This window comes from Mastacembelus armatus, chromosome 18 (assembly GCF_900324485.2).
Source record: "Mastacembelus armatus chromosome 18, fMasArm1.2, whole genome shotgun sequence".
NCBI classification, from domain to species: Eukaryota; Metazoa; Chordata; class Actinopteri; order Synbranchiformes; family Mastacembelidae; genus Mastacembelus; species Mastacembelus armatus.
Window position 1 is genome coordinate 9,916,841 of NC_046650.1, and position 16,955 is coordinate 9,933,795.

Consider the following 16,955-nt stretch of genomic DNA (forward strand, 5'->3'; position numbering starts at 1 on the left):
CAGGGAGCTGGAAAAAAGAAAAGACGTGTGATGTCACATGGTTTGTATTGTAAGTTGTTCCTCTGATAATCCACATAATAAATGATGAAGGACTTAAACCTCTTAGATCAGAGGAAAAAGGTCTTACCCCTGGATTGTCTGTAGCAACACAAAACGATCAGAACAATGAGTATGAATCCACAAACCAGCCCAACGATCAGCAGCACAGGAAACACAGAGGTTCCTGACACAGCTACTGGAAACAACAAGATTTAATAAAATATGAATGAACTTCATTTCTTTCACAAAAATCAGTCAGGTGATTTCAAGCTTTAGGAAAGACAAGAATATCTACAAAACCTAAAAAAGGAAAATCATGACATGTTTTCAATCTACTCACCAGTAACTGACATCCAGCTCTGTGGAGACTCTTGTCCTGAGAACTGACACTTGTAGAAACCTTCATCTGACTTTGACACTGCAGAAATACTCAGCTCCCCTCTGCTGTTATTATGGATAACTTTGTCATTTAGATAGAAAAACACACTGGAAACTAATTTGTCTTTTCTCAACTTGCAGCCAAGAGTAACAGAGTCTCCCTCAGCCACAGGACGGACTGGGCTCACCAGGATAATATCTGCATCTGGAAAACAGTTTCAGTCAGATCAGCTGCTGCAGATCTTCACAACAGGCTGATGTACAATGATGAGAACAGATGATTCTTTATTTTACAGGATCATTATAAGACCTGAAACTTGGTCTTGTGGACTCACAACCTACTTTGTTTCTTTAAAGAAACTTCTTACCAAAAAACAAACAGCTTCTACAATGTTCTATAGATTGTACAATACTTTTGAACTTCAGACATAAACATTTTAGTTCTGATCACATGTAAAAAAAAACATGAACTTGACTAAACATTTTTTGGGGAATTTCTTTTTTTTTTATTTTCAAACATTTGACCAGCACCTGAACAAACTATATTATTATGGATTTCTTTTAGTTTGTTTATTTTCTTTTTGACTATTTTTTATGAAGTGATCATGAATAACAACATTTTTACAAAAATCCTGAGCTTGTGTAGTGATCTGTATTTTCAGCATATTTGTGTTTATACTGTTTGGACAAACAGAAGATCTAAGTGACTTTAGGACCCAGGATTTGATGCTGAGTTGTGATGTTAAAGTTTGTGTCACAAGACAGCAGAGTAAAGGGTCAAAATCCTAAAAAGTCATCTGTATGTTCATACAACTGTGTCCTATGATACAGTAAACTGTAAATTAAATCATGTACTGGGATGTTGAGAAAACTGCATATACAGGGAAATGTGAAATAAAAACAAAACCTAATAAAACCTACCATGGACAGTGATGTTGACTGAATTACTGAACTCTCCTGATCCAGACTCACACCAGTACACTGCAGCACTGGACTGTGAAGTGGAGATTTTACATGTGGATCCAGTCATTCTCCCCTTAGAGGGACATGACAGGGACCTGTCCTCAGGAAACCTCCTGACTCTCCACTCAGCAGAGTTTCCCTCACAGCTCAGTGACACAGAGTCAGAGGTGAAGTGCTGCACTCTGTCAGGACTCACTGTGAGAGACGCTGCTGGATCAACATCTGACAAACAACATGATGAACTTGTGAGATAAACACAACTGGACAGTAACATTAAACCACTGCAACAGAAATAATCCTATAGTTTCCTTTAGGATCATACTGACACAGACTTTACTTCTCAGGACTATTTGGTCACAGACAAACAACTGGAAAGACCAAGATGAAGAAATAAACAAACTGACCTGCAGACCAGACCAACTTCAGTTCACTGTACTGAGTGTAAAACACTGGGTCTCCTCTTCCAGCTCTACACACATATCCTGCTGTGTGTGTCTGACCATGAACCATGTAGGAATCCTGTTCAGTCCCACTGCTGCTTCCAGGTAGCAGCTCATAGCTGTAGGAGTCGCCTGATAGTTTGGGAACAGCCTTATACCAGTAGAACCTCCATCCTGCAGATGGATGTTCAACCTCACAGTTCAGAGTTACTGAGGCTCCAGGACTCAGCCATGATGGAGACACAGTGAGGACAGGTTTGGGCTGATCTGGTGGAAACAGATTTTCTCAGCATGAAAACAAATAATACAAATATAAAGGTGAACTATCTAAAGTATAATTACCTAAATAACAAATACTTTTCTACAGTTTCAGAAAAAACTAAAATGATGACTGATGAAGTTTGATTTGACTCACAGTCAGAGACTGTCAGTGTGGTGGCATCACTCCACTTTGTTAAAGACTGTGAACCTTTACTTCTGCCCTTACACCTGTATTCTCCATTGGCTGATGACAAAACAGGTTGAATCTTGTAGTCATGTTGTGTTGGAGGTTTCAGTGAGTTAGTTGTTTTCCATTCATACTCCCACTCAGTGTTTGCTCCGTCCATGATCTCACATCTGAGAGTGACCGTCTCACCTCTGAATAGCTGAGACCAGCCGGGCTGCAGAGTCACAACCGCCCTGTTTGGGACTGTTCATGTTCAACAATCAGCAACAACAAAACAAAAATTACAGCAGGTTAAATCAACATCACACCATTAGTTTTAGTCTGAAATATTCATAAATACACAATAGGTTTCTCTGCACTTTGTATTCCATGAAAGTTTTACCAGACTCACCATATTTGTAGATTGTCACTGAGTCACTGTACTCTGTGTAGTAAACTGGGTCTCCTCTTCCTCCTCTGCACCAGTACAGTCCTTCCTGTGACACACTGATTTGTCCAGGTGAGTGGGAAACTGCATCTTGTCCAGTCAGGACTTTAGAGGATGTGTCACCTCTGTACCAGTGGTATTTCCATCCAGATGATGGTTTCACAGAGCAGGTCAGGGTCACACTGCCCCCTGCTGGAATGTCTGTGTCATCAGCACTCAGCTGGGCCTTTGGTTTACCTGATGTTTAGAATAAATACGGTGAGAAGCAAATTGATTAGACCACCACTCAGTGTAAGGATTGTGCCACAGCTACCAAAAGCAGACAGTTTTGGTTAGTACCAAATTCTTTCTGTATTTCTTTTCTGTAATGGTTAAACCTGTTAAACCCTGGACCTGATAATGTTGGATAATAAAATGTTGGATAATAAAATGTTAATCCTAACAGTGGTATCAGTGTTGATCCTATCAAGCAAAACAACAAAAGAAACAAAACAACAAAACAACAAACAGCAAACATGTCCAACAAAACAGGTCAGTGGTTAAAACAGGAGTTGTTCTAAAAATAAATATTTTTAACTTAATATAACAGATTTACAAGATATTCAGGCTTTTCACATATTCACAGTTTTTTCATGTGGCTTTATTTAAATATGCTGCATATTTTTATGTTAAACATAGAAAATAATTGTGCTGTGCGAATTTTGATTTTGACTTCGGGTCTCAACGATCACAAAAACTATGTAATCGAGAAAAAAAGCATTATTCCGTTTTTCCAGTTATTTTGGCCTGAATCACGCGGATGCACTTTTCACCCGAATTCTCTCAGCCTATTCTGTCAGTGAAACAAGTGGCGTATGTGATATTTGGTGCCATTTAAAAATCAGCTCGAGTGTAGCAAGAGAGCAGCCACAGAAGTCTTTGTTCAACAAAACAGGAAGAAGCAATTCTGTTGTTTGGAAAGTTTGGATTCGAAGAAGTGGACGTGGATCACAAACATATTATGGGGTTTACTACGTGGTGGTGTCAGGACCGCTGTTTGTACATTTGAATATATTTTCTATTACTTGTTTTGATGATTCATTTTTTTCTTCAATAAATACAACATATTTCCAAAATCACTGAGTAAACATGTAAAATAATCGTGATTATGATTTTTTCCATAATTGAACAGCCCTAGAAGATAAAGTTGTTCATTGGAAACTTTTCAAATCTAAACTAAATTTTACCCAAATCAAAAAGGACCAATGACTATTAGACTGAAAAAGAACTGGACTCAATTCCACAACATCTCTTCAAAGAAAAGTGGTTAAACACTCATGATGTTATGCAGCACTGACCCAGTCAGGAGGTTTGTACTGGAATTAAATTGAATGACTTGTATCTGAAAAGATATTCAGACAAACACTAACACACGTGTCATCTGATATTTTCTACTTCATTTATGTGGCAGCCATGTGCATCAGGTGTCAGCTGTAGTTTGCACTAAAACCACTGAAACATCTGCATCATAACAGCATTGGAGACATACAACATCTGGACAGTCACTTGGAGTCATGTACTGGTGTCGGAGTGGAGGTGCGGGAGAGAAGGTAGGACCCAAATGCAGGACAACAAAGGCTTTATTTCTCCTGGGACTTCCAGGGCAACAAATACAAAACTCAAAAGACAAAAACACATGGGAACCGGATGAAACAGTAAAACTAAGGAATGACCGGATGGGACGGTCATCATAAAAACTCACTTTCCAGGCAAACTAACTCTCACTACAACTTACAGCAACTAATGATTCAGCGAGGAACAAAGGATGGAGGGAGGCATAAATAGGGAAAACACAACAGGTGATTAAACACAGGTGAAAGGGATAAACAATAGACAACAGGTGAAACTAATGAACACAAATAACCAAAGTAAAGCTGCCGGGGACCAGAGCAGGGGGTAGACAGGAAGTCCCTTCAGCGTAAAGGTCCCCCGGCAGGAAGTCCCTTGACACTTGGAGTAAAAACCATAAAGTTCAATGGACTCCTTCAAACAACTCATTTTTCTCAGTGCCTGTAAAAACTGGTCTTTTGTTTCCTGGTTTAGATTAAACATAGTCAAAAGAAATGTACAACAAACATTTATTCATCTTACCTGACACAGTCAGTGTGACGACTTCACTCCACTCTGTCAATAAATAGTCATTTCTACCCCGGCAGCTGTATTTTCCACTGTCAGACTCAGTAGCTGCAGTGATCCTGTGTTCATTGTGTGTTGGACGTCTGTCTAACTTGTCTGCTTTCCATTCATACGTCCATTCAGTTCGTCCACCTCCCTGAATCTCACATCTGACAGTGATGGTCTCACCCCTGTATATCAGAGGCCAGTTGGGCTGCAGGGTCACAGTGGCCTCATCTGGAACTGTTCACAGAAAAACACAGTTAGGAAACTAACAGAGACAGAAAATCTAAAATTAAATAAAAGTCAACTCAGAAGCCATGGACAGTAAAATCACAGACAGATGAAAACATCTGGAGCAGTGTCTTTAAAAAACAACGTAAAGAAACAAAACAACTGGGCATCAGGAGCAGAACTTTCTCCAGAGGTAAAAGGACTTTGTCAGCACGTTTTTAAGGAGCAGCAGCTGAAACTCAGCAAACAGAGGGTGACAGCTGTTCTCCAAAATACTACTAGTCTGCACAGACATTTACACAGAGCAGACAGAACAGGCTGTTTGTCCCCCAGTTATTTTGGACAACACTGTGATGATCCTCTGGAGCTGAGTCTTGTTTCTAACATCCAGGTTTCTGTACCAGCAGCTCAGTGAAAATACTGAAACACATTTAGGAAAAGATTCAGCAAAGAATCTTCATGAAACTGATGAAACCAGGAGATTCACTGATATTTAGAACATATAAGAGTAAAGTGTTAGGAAACATCTTTCTGTCAGAGAACCACAGCCTGAGGAGAGAATCTGAAACTGAGCCTACAGAGGGCGACAGTGATCCTCCAAAATGAATTCAATAAAAGGTCCAAGAGTCAGGCCCTTTGTGTTCAGCATTAATAAAGTATGTTATGTTCTTCATGGAATAACAACAAATGCTGAGATGTGGACATGAAGAGCATGTTCAACTTCCAGCACAATTTATCATCAACTTTACAAATGGGAAAATATTTCAGCCATTTTTCCACTGATGTGTGTTCCCGACCAGCTGAACCTCCTTATTCACAACCACAGCCTTTGTCTCATCAACACTCAGCTTAAATCACAATGTTTAATAAGTTATCACACAATCAAATCCACAAACACTTCATGAAGAAGTCACAGGTTTTATCCAGGGTCAGATGGTTAAACATGAATCTGAACAGTATTAATGAAGGAGCTTCAGCTTCTCTACTGTGTCTGTTCATCAATTAAAGGATCTGACAAATGTTACATTAATACCATGATCAATATTTAGTTATTGATTTCAAACTTTCACAAAGACATAAAAGTTCCTGGACTTTAGTTTTTCATTCATCATGTTTCATTTTTCATCACACATTGATCTCTTCCACACTTCAGGTGCTTTTTAGTCATTTAAAGGATCCATGTTGTTTTATTCCAGAGTAAATGTGTAAACTCACCAGTTTCCTCAATAGTGATTGGTTCACTTTCAAGTGTGACAGATTTTCTCTCATTTCTCACTCCTCTGCAGTTGTAAAATCCTCCTTGTGAGACAGAGACTCTGTTTGAAACAGCTTCAGCTTTATAAAAATCCTTTTTACTAGTTGAGGTTTGTCTGAACCAGTCATATTTAATGACAGTAGGGTCCTGCACAGAGCAGGTCAGTGTCACGCTGCCTCCTGCTGGTATGACTGTTCTGTCTGCTGTCACAGTGGCCTTGACTTCAGCTTCTTCTACAGCTACAAAAACAACCAAACAAGAAAATGATGATAATGTAAAGTATTTCCATATTTAAATAACACAATGGAAACAACATATATTTGACATTATACATAATGTTTTGCTGAGGTTTAGCCTGTTTGGTTCCATGTGTTTATGAAATCAGACCAAACAGTAACACACTGACTCCAAACCACAAATGTATTGACAGAAAACATTTAGCTGAATTTAAATGTTGTCTATATGAAGTGAACTAACACAGATGTTTTCATACAGGACACAGGTCTCACTGAATGGTTTAATGTGTTTGATGATAATGTGAAACACGTGTCATGGACTTTGCTGCCACCAGAGCTCAACAACTGAATAACTACAGATTTTGGAGTCTAGTGGTCACAAACACAGAATATACAACACACCAACAATCACTGAAGTTGTTACTTAGACACTTTATATCATTTGTCACACATCTGTATGTGAAGCTTTTATATTGTGATTTCTCTATTTTGATAGTTCAACAGAAAAGGCACTGTGGCAGCCACGTCTCTCCTCAAAGTGAGAGCAGAAACACTTCCTGTCTAACAATTAGACTGATTTTTAGTATAATCTTTTATCTTTTGTTAAAATCAGTCCCAATTGTGGCTGATCCACTGGGCCCATTAGATTTAGCAGCACTCTCCACTTGTTCATCATTTTGCCCTTTGGTCAGATAAGACCATGAAGAGAAAACCCATTTGTGTCGTCAAGGTAACAGACTTTTCCCTCAAGGTTCAGTGCAACATTTGATCGTCCAACATCAACATGTAAAACACTGTCCATAAAAAGTAAATACCAAAATAAAATGTTTCTGAAGATTAAGCAGCTTCATATTTTTGGACACTAATCTGGTAATTTAATCATTTATAGAGTATCATGAAGTAAAATGGTGTTTACATGATGATGGATAATAGTATTGAGAGTATTACAATTAATCATAAATGGAGACAATATTATATGTAATAATATATAAATGATGAAGGAAACGAGAAAACAAAGGCAACTACTCACCTTGAGTTTCTCCACAGAAAAGGATAATCAGCCCTAAAATAAAGAATAAAAGCTCATTAGCCATGATCAGTCTGATAGAAGTCAATATGATAAAACACTAAAACATTTAAAGACCAGGTGGAGATTCAGCAGAAGCAGCTGATACTGAAAACATTTGATATATAGTAAAAACCTGAGACAATACAGTTCATTGTGCAACACATCTACCAATAAACTGTACAACAATAACTAGTCCAGTAGTGCATTTAACACTGTCCTCCACTCTGAGCGAAGCCAAATCAGTGACCAAGTTGCAACTACAAAACTACCATGTTGATAAAAACATCAAAACATGAGTGAACCTGTAAAGGGACAGAAGTGGAAAACCACTGATGTACTCACAGCAAAATGACAGCACACAGAGAAAAGTGTGGCCCATCTTCACATCCACTGACACTGTCACTCTGCTGCTCTGCTTCTGAGAAATGTCTCTGTCTCACATTAATAATGTCTCAGAAAAAAGACGAGGAAGAGACTGAGAAGCTGCTTTTCTTATTTAGTAAAATGACATCAGAATATTTCTCAGCTCCTCCTCCTGAGTACACCCTGCCTCTTCTTCTTCTGTCTTTTTATACAAACCCACACATCTACAATGGCTTTAACCACAACACACTGACATGTTTAGACTTCCTGCTCACTGCAACAATATATTAGCTTGTCTGCTGTGCAAAGGTTTGTGCCTGGTCATTAAACTCTTCAATTCAAATGTCATTAACAATAACTAAGTAACTATTGCACATCTGTGAAACTTCTGACCATTTATTTTCATTTAATCCCATCACAGTGTAAACTTCATGTCCCTGACACTGTGAACACATGTTCACTGTGTATACTGACATGTACAGCATGTCTTGTATGTGTGGGCTCATTACTTTGCTCAGTGAATTTGACAGAAAATATGATCCAGACTTTTCTTATTTAGTGGAATTATTTGATCCATGTTTGATCCAGGAGGTTTTTCTCTTTCATCATGTATACACCATTTTACGTTTTTCTTACTGAGAAAATGAACCAAAGTCATTTTTGTCAGTTTTCAACAGCAACAGTCACCATGTGATTTAACTGTGTGTTGACACTCAGCTAATGGGCGTTGTGGTCTATAGGTGAAGCTGCATACTGGGCTGTCTCATTCAGTTCATGGGAAACAGAACAAACACAGCAATGTCTGGTCTTCAGCAACATGATAAACGTCTCAGACTAAAATCAAACAGGGAACAGTTACACTTCTGACTGATGCTCAGAAGTGGCAATGGAGATTTTTTTTTAGCTTTTACCTCATGTTTCTAAAATGATTTCAGAAACTAAATGCAAAAACAGGAAATCAATTAAACCAAACCCTGAACCATTGTGTGCAACAACCAGGTTGTGTTGGGCAACTTTGGCCTGAGAAGAAACAGACCAAGCAGCTTCTTATTAGCATAAAAAAAAATCCCCTTCCAGTTCCTCTTTACACACAAAGTTGTAAAATGACATTTTTATAAAAGAAGAATTTTGAACAGTCCAATGACTGGTGCCAACAAGTGGACGGTCAATATATTTTCTATATATTTCTCAGAAGAAAACAAACCAAGCAGGAAGGTTTTGCACCTTCAGTGCTTCCTATGACCTCAGGCTGCTGACTGTGGTCAGGCAGGTGTCAAACATGTCATCGCCCTGACAGCAGACACTTGGTTTGAGCCAATGCCTGTTTCTCTTATTGTGGTACTGCAGCACTAATTAAAGACAGCACAGAAATACACACAGCTCAGTGAACAGTTTGCATTACACTATAGCGACATATCCACAGAATATTTTAGCAGATATTCAGCTCCTTTCTGTCCTCACTTTGGATCAGACTATCATCACTGCAGAATCCAGGATTCAGCCATGATGGAGACAGAGTGAGGACAGGTTTGGGAAGATTTATTCAAACAGGTCACTGTGTCAAAGCCTCTGACACACTCAAATATGGCGACATCTGCTGGACACAACCTGACATTGCATGAGTTATAAAAAAATTTCAGTCCATCATGAAGCTTTTCCCAGAAAACCAGTGCTCCTAACTTTTTATTATTGTTATTCTGTCCAATAAAGGTTGTATTGTGAAAACTGATGACTTGGAAAAAGACACTATAACTTTGGCAGAATGAGAAGGAGGCTACATTTGGTATTTAAAACCAGCAGAACAACAAAGGAGCAGTCAAGAAGAAAACAGCCATATTCATTCCTGTTTTGTTGATGTATTGATCTTTTTATGGATCTGAAACAAAATCACACATAATCACAGAGTCAGGGAAATAATTACAAATAGGACAAATAATGAAAACTGGACCTTACATGAAGAAGGAAATGAATAAAACCAGATTTTTGCATGAAATGCAGTTAAAATCCTAAAAACAAACATCTATTCAGTATAAAAATGATGATGTACCAAATATAACAGCTGTGTCGTGTATTTTCAGAATAAAACTACATTTAAATCAGATGTAATTAGCTTTAGAAATTTTAAACACAAACATGTACCTGTGGTTGAGTTTGGATTCATGTTACAGTAGTCAGAGCTCTCCTCTATGTTGTTATGTCTCCCTGTTAAAATTATCAAAGTGTTATTAAAAAAGACTCTTTCATTAGAGAGTGGCAATTATAATAAAAATCACAGTGTCATGTCATTAAACACTGCAGCTTCCAACAGCTTCATGTTGACCAAGTTTCTACTGTACCTGTTCCAGTGTTTCCAAAGCAAAATAAAATCACATAAATAAATGTAAATAATTACAAATAAGACAATGAATATTGGACCTTACACAGAGCAGGAAACATACAACACTAACAAACATGTACCTGTGGTTGAGTTTGGATCCATGTTATAGTAGTCAGAGCTCTCCTCTATGTTGTCATGTGTCCCTGTTAAGAGGATCACATGAAAGTATTAAAAAACACACTCTTTCATTAGAAACTGCCCATATGTTGATCAGAGTTGATACCGTACCTGTTCCAGTGTTTCCAGGGCGTCTGACTGTTTCATAGACACAATCATCACCTACAGGTCAGTGAGAGTCAAAACAAAGTCCCATCAGTCCCTCATGTCTGTGATATTAAGGCAGATTTAAGAGCTTCCTCAGGTCACATGTGGGTTCATGTGACAGTGTTAAAGCAGCAGCAGAGGGGCTGAGGGCACTTCTGTAAAGCTGGACACAAATGGACCAAAACATTTCCTGACGGCTCCTGATCAGAAGCTGAGCGTTAGAAAAAGCTGTGGCAGCGTTCAGAACGAGATGAAGGACTGACCGTGGAGAAGAGAGCTGTATACTGGCTGATTCTCATACTGGCTGACTGTTTGCTCTGTAGCAGAGCTCTGATTGGCTCTTTGACTGAACCTGAAACATGGAGTTTATACAAATGCATATTAGTGATAATCAGTCAAAGTTGCATTTAATAATGAAACATGTTTCCTGCTGTTTTTAAGATGGAGAACAGTGAAGACAGAGTGTTGTACAAACCTGCTGAAACAGGGAGCTGGAAAAAAGAAAAGACGTGTGATGTCACATGGTTTGTATTGTAAGTTGTTCCTCTGATAATCCACATAATAAATGATGAAGGACTTAAACCTCTTAGATCAGAGGAAAAAGGTCTTACCCCTGGATTGTCTGTAGCTACACAAAACGATCAGAACAATGAGTATGAATCCACAAACCAGCCCAACGATCAGCAGCACAGGAAACACAGAGGTTCCTGACACAGCTACTGGAAACAACAAGATTTAATAAAATATGAATGAACTTCATTTCTTTCACAAAAATCAGAAGACATTTTTTTATATAATCTGATCATGAATAAACCTTCAGTGAGACAAATCTTGAGCTTGTATAGTGATTTGTATTTTCAGCACATCTGAGATTACACTTACTTGAGGAACAAAGAACATGTGACTTTAGGACCTACCATCCAGGTTTTGATGCTGCTGAAATGTGATAAACTTTCATGTGTTTTGTCATCACACAGTAAAAGGACCAAACTCACAAAGTCGACTGTATATTTATACAACGGAGATGTATGATACAGTGAATTAAATCATGTAATTGGATGTTGAAAATAATTCACATGCAGTTATAAAATTAAATTACAAAAAATGTAATAAAACCTAGTGTGTGAGGTTGTCTGTCTTTGTGTGTCTATATGTGGCCCTGCGACGGACTGGTGACCTGTCCAGGGTGTACCCCTGCCTTTCACCCAAGAGAGAGCTGGGATAGGGTCCAGCAGATCCCCATGACCCTGGCTTTCAGGAAAAAGCAGGTACAGAAAATGGATGGATGTAATAAAACCTACCATGGAAAGTGATGTTGACTGAATTACTGAACTCTCCTGATCCAGACTCACACCAGTACACTGCAGCACTGGACTGTGAAGTGGAGATTTTACATGTGGATCCAGTCATTGATGTCCAGCTGGGACATGACAGGGACCTGTCCTCAGGAAACCTCCTGACTCTCCATTCAGTAGAGTTTCCCTCACAGCTCAGTGATACAGAGTCAGAGGTGAACTGCTGCACTCTGTCAGGACTCACTGTGAGAGACGCTGCTGGATCAACATCTGACAACATGACAGAAGGATCAGACCAAGCTCAGACATGAAGATTCAAAATACAGTATTCCTACTCTGATATTTTATTACTGAGGATGAGCTCAAACACTGGACACCAACCAGACCACTGAGCAAACTCTGTTAACTGAACATGTCATGGCTGATAATCTGTATAAACAGTAGGATGAGCTTAAATATCCAGAGGAAAAGTTCTCATTATAAAATTTCAGTTAAACTCTCATGTCTCTCTTTTGTTTCCTCATGTCTGCAGATTAACTGGAAAGGACAGAAAAATCCAGGAAATTCAGTCCAGTCCAGTATGTAAAATCATCCAGTTAGCATGAAGCTAATTATTAGTCAACATGAGGATCAGATACTTCATGTTGGTCAGAATCAAAACATGGATGAACTGAGGTGATGACAAAACATCTGCTTCTTAGAAAAGGGCAGAGAAACAAACTGACCTGCAGACCAGACCAACTTCAGTTCACTGTACTGAGTGTAAAACACTGGGTCTCCTCTTCCAGCTCTACACACATATCCTGCTGTGTGTGTCTGACCATGAACCATGTAGGAATCCTGTTCAGTCCCACTGCTGCTTCCAGGTAGCAGCTCATAGCTGTAGGAGTCGCCTGATAGTTTGGGAACAGCCTTATACCAGTAGAACCTCAATCCTGCAGATGGATGTTCAACCTCACAGTTCAGAGTTACTGAGGCTCCAGGACTCAGCCATGATGGAGACACAGTGAGGACAGGTTTGGGCTGATCTATTGGAAACAGATTTTCTCAGGATGAAACATGTTGTTCTATTCAGACTGAATACAATGTCTTACAGAACTGTATGTCACACAACTTATTATAAAATAATAATAAAATACCTAAAATATAATGTCTTATGTATACTTATACATAAGACATATATATACATATATACTTATGTCTGCTGTTATTTATTTGGGTGAAGCAGTAAAACCAATATACACATACAGGTTGTGCTTTATATTTAAATAGGTTTTTGCTCATTATTAACAGAGAAAATAGTTTTGGTTTTATCTTCAATTAAATATTATTTAATTTGTTATTTAGGCATCAAACTAAATTGTTCAAAAACATTGTTGATTTACTTTCCAGCACGTAAGACACTTGTCCCACTGATGAACAGTCGTCCTGATCATATCGTGACTGATGGTGAAACAGTAAAACTCTGTTATAAAGGATAAAGCTTCACACAATCAATGATTCAGATGAGAACAGAGGAAAGCCCACCACCAGAAGAGAAAAAGATTTTAAACAAAATAAAAAAATATCTAAAAAAAAAAACCTGTGACATATTATCAGTGTGTGTCAGAGGTGATCTCACAGGGACAAAGCAAAGTTTATACAAAGTTTAAAATGAATAATACAATCAGACAGTACAAGTGGCTGCTGGACAGCTTCAGTTTTCTAAGTAAAAATATTTCCATATCAGAGACGTTTTTGCTGTCATGATGCTGATTGTACTCTCCATTTATGAAACCTGTGACAGCTGAAATAAAATAAACGATAACACTTAGGTTCCTGCTTAATAAACCTGATAATCAGATTAAAAAAAAAAAAAGCTTGATCAACCCCAACATCGATCTTTGAGATCCTTCCTTAATAAAACACATTAAGGACAAGTGGCCTAAAGAGAGCTATAAGATTGTGTGACAAAGTGTTTTGTTTCCTGATTTAGATAAAACACAGTCAAAAGCAACAAGATATTTTCATATGAAAGACACAGATTCATCTTACCTGACACAGTCAGTGTGACGACTTCACTCCACTCTGTCAATAAATAGTCATTTCTACCCCGGCAGCTGTATTTTCCACTGTCAGACTCAGTAGCTGCAGTGATCCTGTATTCATTGTGTGTTGAACGTCTGTCTAACTTGTCTGCTTTCCATTCATACGTCCATTCAGTTCGTCCACCTCCCTGAATCTCACATCTGACAGTGATGGTCTCACCCCTGTATATCAGAGGCCAGTTGGGCTGCAGGGTCACAGTGGCCTCATCTGGAACTGTTCACAGAAAAACACAGTTAGGAAACTAACAGAGACAGAAAATCTACAGAAAAATGTTCATTCTGTTTCTAATGTTAATCATCTTTATTGTCCATAGTGACAATTAGATTTCTGTGATATTAAATAAATAAAATAACGTCAACAAAATCAGTTGAAGTCACAGACAGATGAAAACAGTGTCTTTAAAAAACAACGTAAAGAAACAAAATAACCAAGAAGAAAAGTAACAACTGGGCATCAGGAGCAGAACTTTCTCCAGAGGTAAAAGGACTTTGTCAGCACGTTTTTAAGGAGCAGCAGCTGAAACTCAGCAAACAGAGGGTGACAGCTGTTCTCCAAAATACTACTAGTCTGCACAGACATTTACACAGAGCAGACAGAACAGGCTGTTTGTCCCCCAGTTATTTTGGACAACACTGTGATGATCCTCTGGAGCTGAGTCTTGTTTCTAACATCCAGGTTTCTGTACCAGCAGCTCAGTGAAAATACTGAAACACATTTAGGAAAAGATTCAGCAAAGAATCTTCATGAAACTGATGAAACCAGGAGATTCACTGATATTTAGAACATATAAGAGTAAAGTGTTAGGAAACATCTTTCTGTCAGAGAACCACAGCCTGAGGAGAGAATCTGAAACTGAGCCTACAGAGGGCGACAGTGATCCTCCAAAATGAATTCAATAAAAGGTCCAAAAGTCAGGCCCTTTGTGTTCAGCATTAATAAAGTATGTTATGTTCTTCATGGAATAACAACAAATGCTGAGATGTGGACATGAAGAGCATGTTCAACTTCCAGCACAATTTATCATCAACTTTACAAATGGGAAAATATTTCAGCCATTTTTCCACTGATGTGTGTTCCCGACCAGCTGAACCTCCTTATTCACAACCACAGCCTTTGTCTCATCAACACTCAGCTTAAATCACAATGTTTAATAAGTTATCACACAATCAAATCCACAAACACTGCATGAAGAAGTCACAGGTTTTATCCAGGGTCAGATGGTTAAACATGAATCTGAACAGTATTAATGAAGGAACTTCAGCTTCTCTACTGTGTCTGTTCATCAATTAAAGGATCTGACAAATGTTACATTAATACCATGATCAATATTTAGTTATTGATTTCAAACTTTCACAAAGACATAAAAGTTCCTGGACTTTAGTTTTTCATTCATCATGTTTCATTTTTCATCACACATTGATCTCTTCCACACTTCAGGTGCTTTTTAGTCATTTAAAGGATCCATGTTGTTTTATTCCAGAGTAAATGTGTAAACTCACCAGTTTCCTCAATAGTGATTGGTTCACTTTCAGGTGTGGCAGATCTCTCATTTCTCAGTCCTCTGCAGGTGTAAATTCCTCCTTGTGAGACAGAGACTCTGTTTGATCCATGAGTTTCATTGTAAAAAAATTTATAACTGGTTGAGGTTTTTCTGAACCAGTGATATTTAAAGACAGTAGGGTCCTGCACAGAGCACGTCAGTGTCACGCTGCCTCCTGCTGGTATGACTGTTCTGTCTGCTGTCACAGTGGCCTTGACTCCAGTTTCTGCAAAACCTAGAACAACAACACAAAAGAAAAGGCTGTGGTGTTAGACAGCACTATAAGCCATCATCATCTAAAAACAAAAGATGTAACATAGTACAGATCAGTGTTTGTCCTTCAGAGTTCAGAAATACACCTTAACCTCCTTATTCACAAACACAGTTATTGATTTCAAACTTTCACAAAGACATAAAAGTTCCTGGACTTTAGTTTTTCATTCATCATGTTTCATTTTTCATCACACATTGATCTCTTCCACACTTCAGGTGCTTTTTAGTCATTTAAAGGATCCATGTTGTTTTATTCCAGAGTAAATGTGTAAACTCACTAGTTTCCAGAATAGTGATTGGATCACTTTCAATTGTGATAGATCTCTCATTTCTCAGTCCTCTGCAGGTGTAAATTCCTCCTTGTGAGACAGAGACTCTGTTTGATTCAGTATCTTCATAAAAATCCTTTTTACCGGTTGAGGTTTGTCTGAACCAGTCATATTTAAAGACAGTAGGGTCCTGCAAAGAGCAGGTCAGTGTCACGTGGCCTCGTGCTGGTATGACTGTTCTGTCTGCTGTAACAGTGGCCTTGACTCCAGTTTCTTCTACAGCTACAAAAACAACCAAACAAGAAAATGATGATAATGTAAAGTATTTCCATATTTAAATAACACAATGGAAACAACATATATTTGACATTATACATAATGTTTTGCTGAGGTTTAGCCTGTTTGGTTCCATGTGTTTATGAAATCAGACCAAACAGTAACACACTGACTCCAAACCACAAATGTATTGACAGAAAACATTTTGCTGAATTTAAATGTTGTCTATATGAAGTGAACTAACACAGATGTTTTCATACAGGACACAGGTCTCACTGAATGGTTTAATGTGTTTGATGATAATGTGAAACACGTGTCATGGACTTTGCTGCCACCAGAGCTCAACAACTGAATAACTACAGATTTTGGAGTCTAGTGGTCACAAACACAGAATATACAACACACCAACAATCACTGAAGTTGTTACTTAGACACTTTATATCATTTGTCACACATCTGTATGTGAAGCTTTTATATTGTGATTTCTCTATTTTGATAGTTCAACAGAAAAGGCACTGTGGCAGCCACGTCTCTCCTCAAAGTGAGAGCAGAAATACTTCCTGTCTA

The 16,955-nt window shown here is 38.3% G+C and overlaps 1 protein-coding gene across 1 annotated transcript in view; it reads right to left on the reverse strand.

Moving 5' to 3' along the window:
* Nucleotides 1-16,955, reverse strand: part of LOC113125193 (titin-like) — a 245,017-nt gene that overhangs the window by 12,181 nt on the left and 215,881 nt on the right. The window contains exons 56-68 of the mRNA XM_026298523.2: nt 11,949-12,085; nt 11,259-11,366; nt 11,123-11,138; nt 10,911-10,999; nt 10,612-10,662; nt 10,464-10,526; nt 10,146-10,208; nt 7,605-7,637; nt 6,299-6,577; nt 4,826-5,092; nt 2,660-2,932; nt 2,236-2,511; nt 1,785-2,087 (exon numbers count right to left, since the gene is read on the reverse strand). Coding sequence (XP_026154308.1) covers nt 1,785-2,087; nt 2,236-2,511; nt 2,660-2,932; nt 4,826-5,092; nt 6,299-6,577; nt 7,605-7,637; nt 10,146-10,208; nt 10,464-10,526; nt 10,612-10,662; nt 10,911-10,999; nt 11,123-11,138; nt 11,259-11,366; nt 11,949-12,085 — 1,958 coding nt within the window. The remainder of the gene's footprint in view (nt 1-1,784; nt 2,088-2,235; nt 2,512-2,659; nt 2,933-4,825; nt 5,093-6,298; nt 6,578-7,604; nt 7,638-10,145; nt 10,209-10,463; nt 10,527-10,611; nt 10,663-10,910; nt 11,000-11,122; nt 11,139-11,258; nt 11,367-11,948; nt 12,086-16,955) is intronic.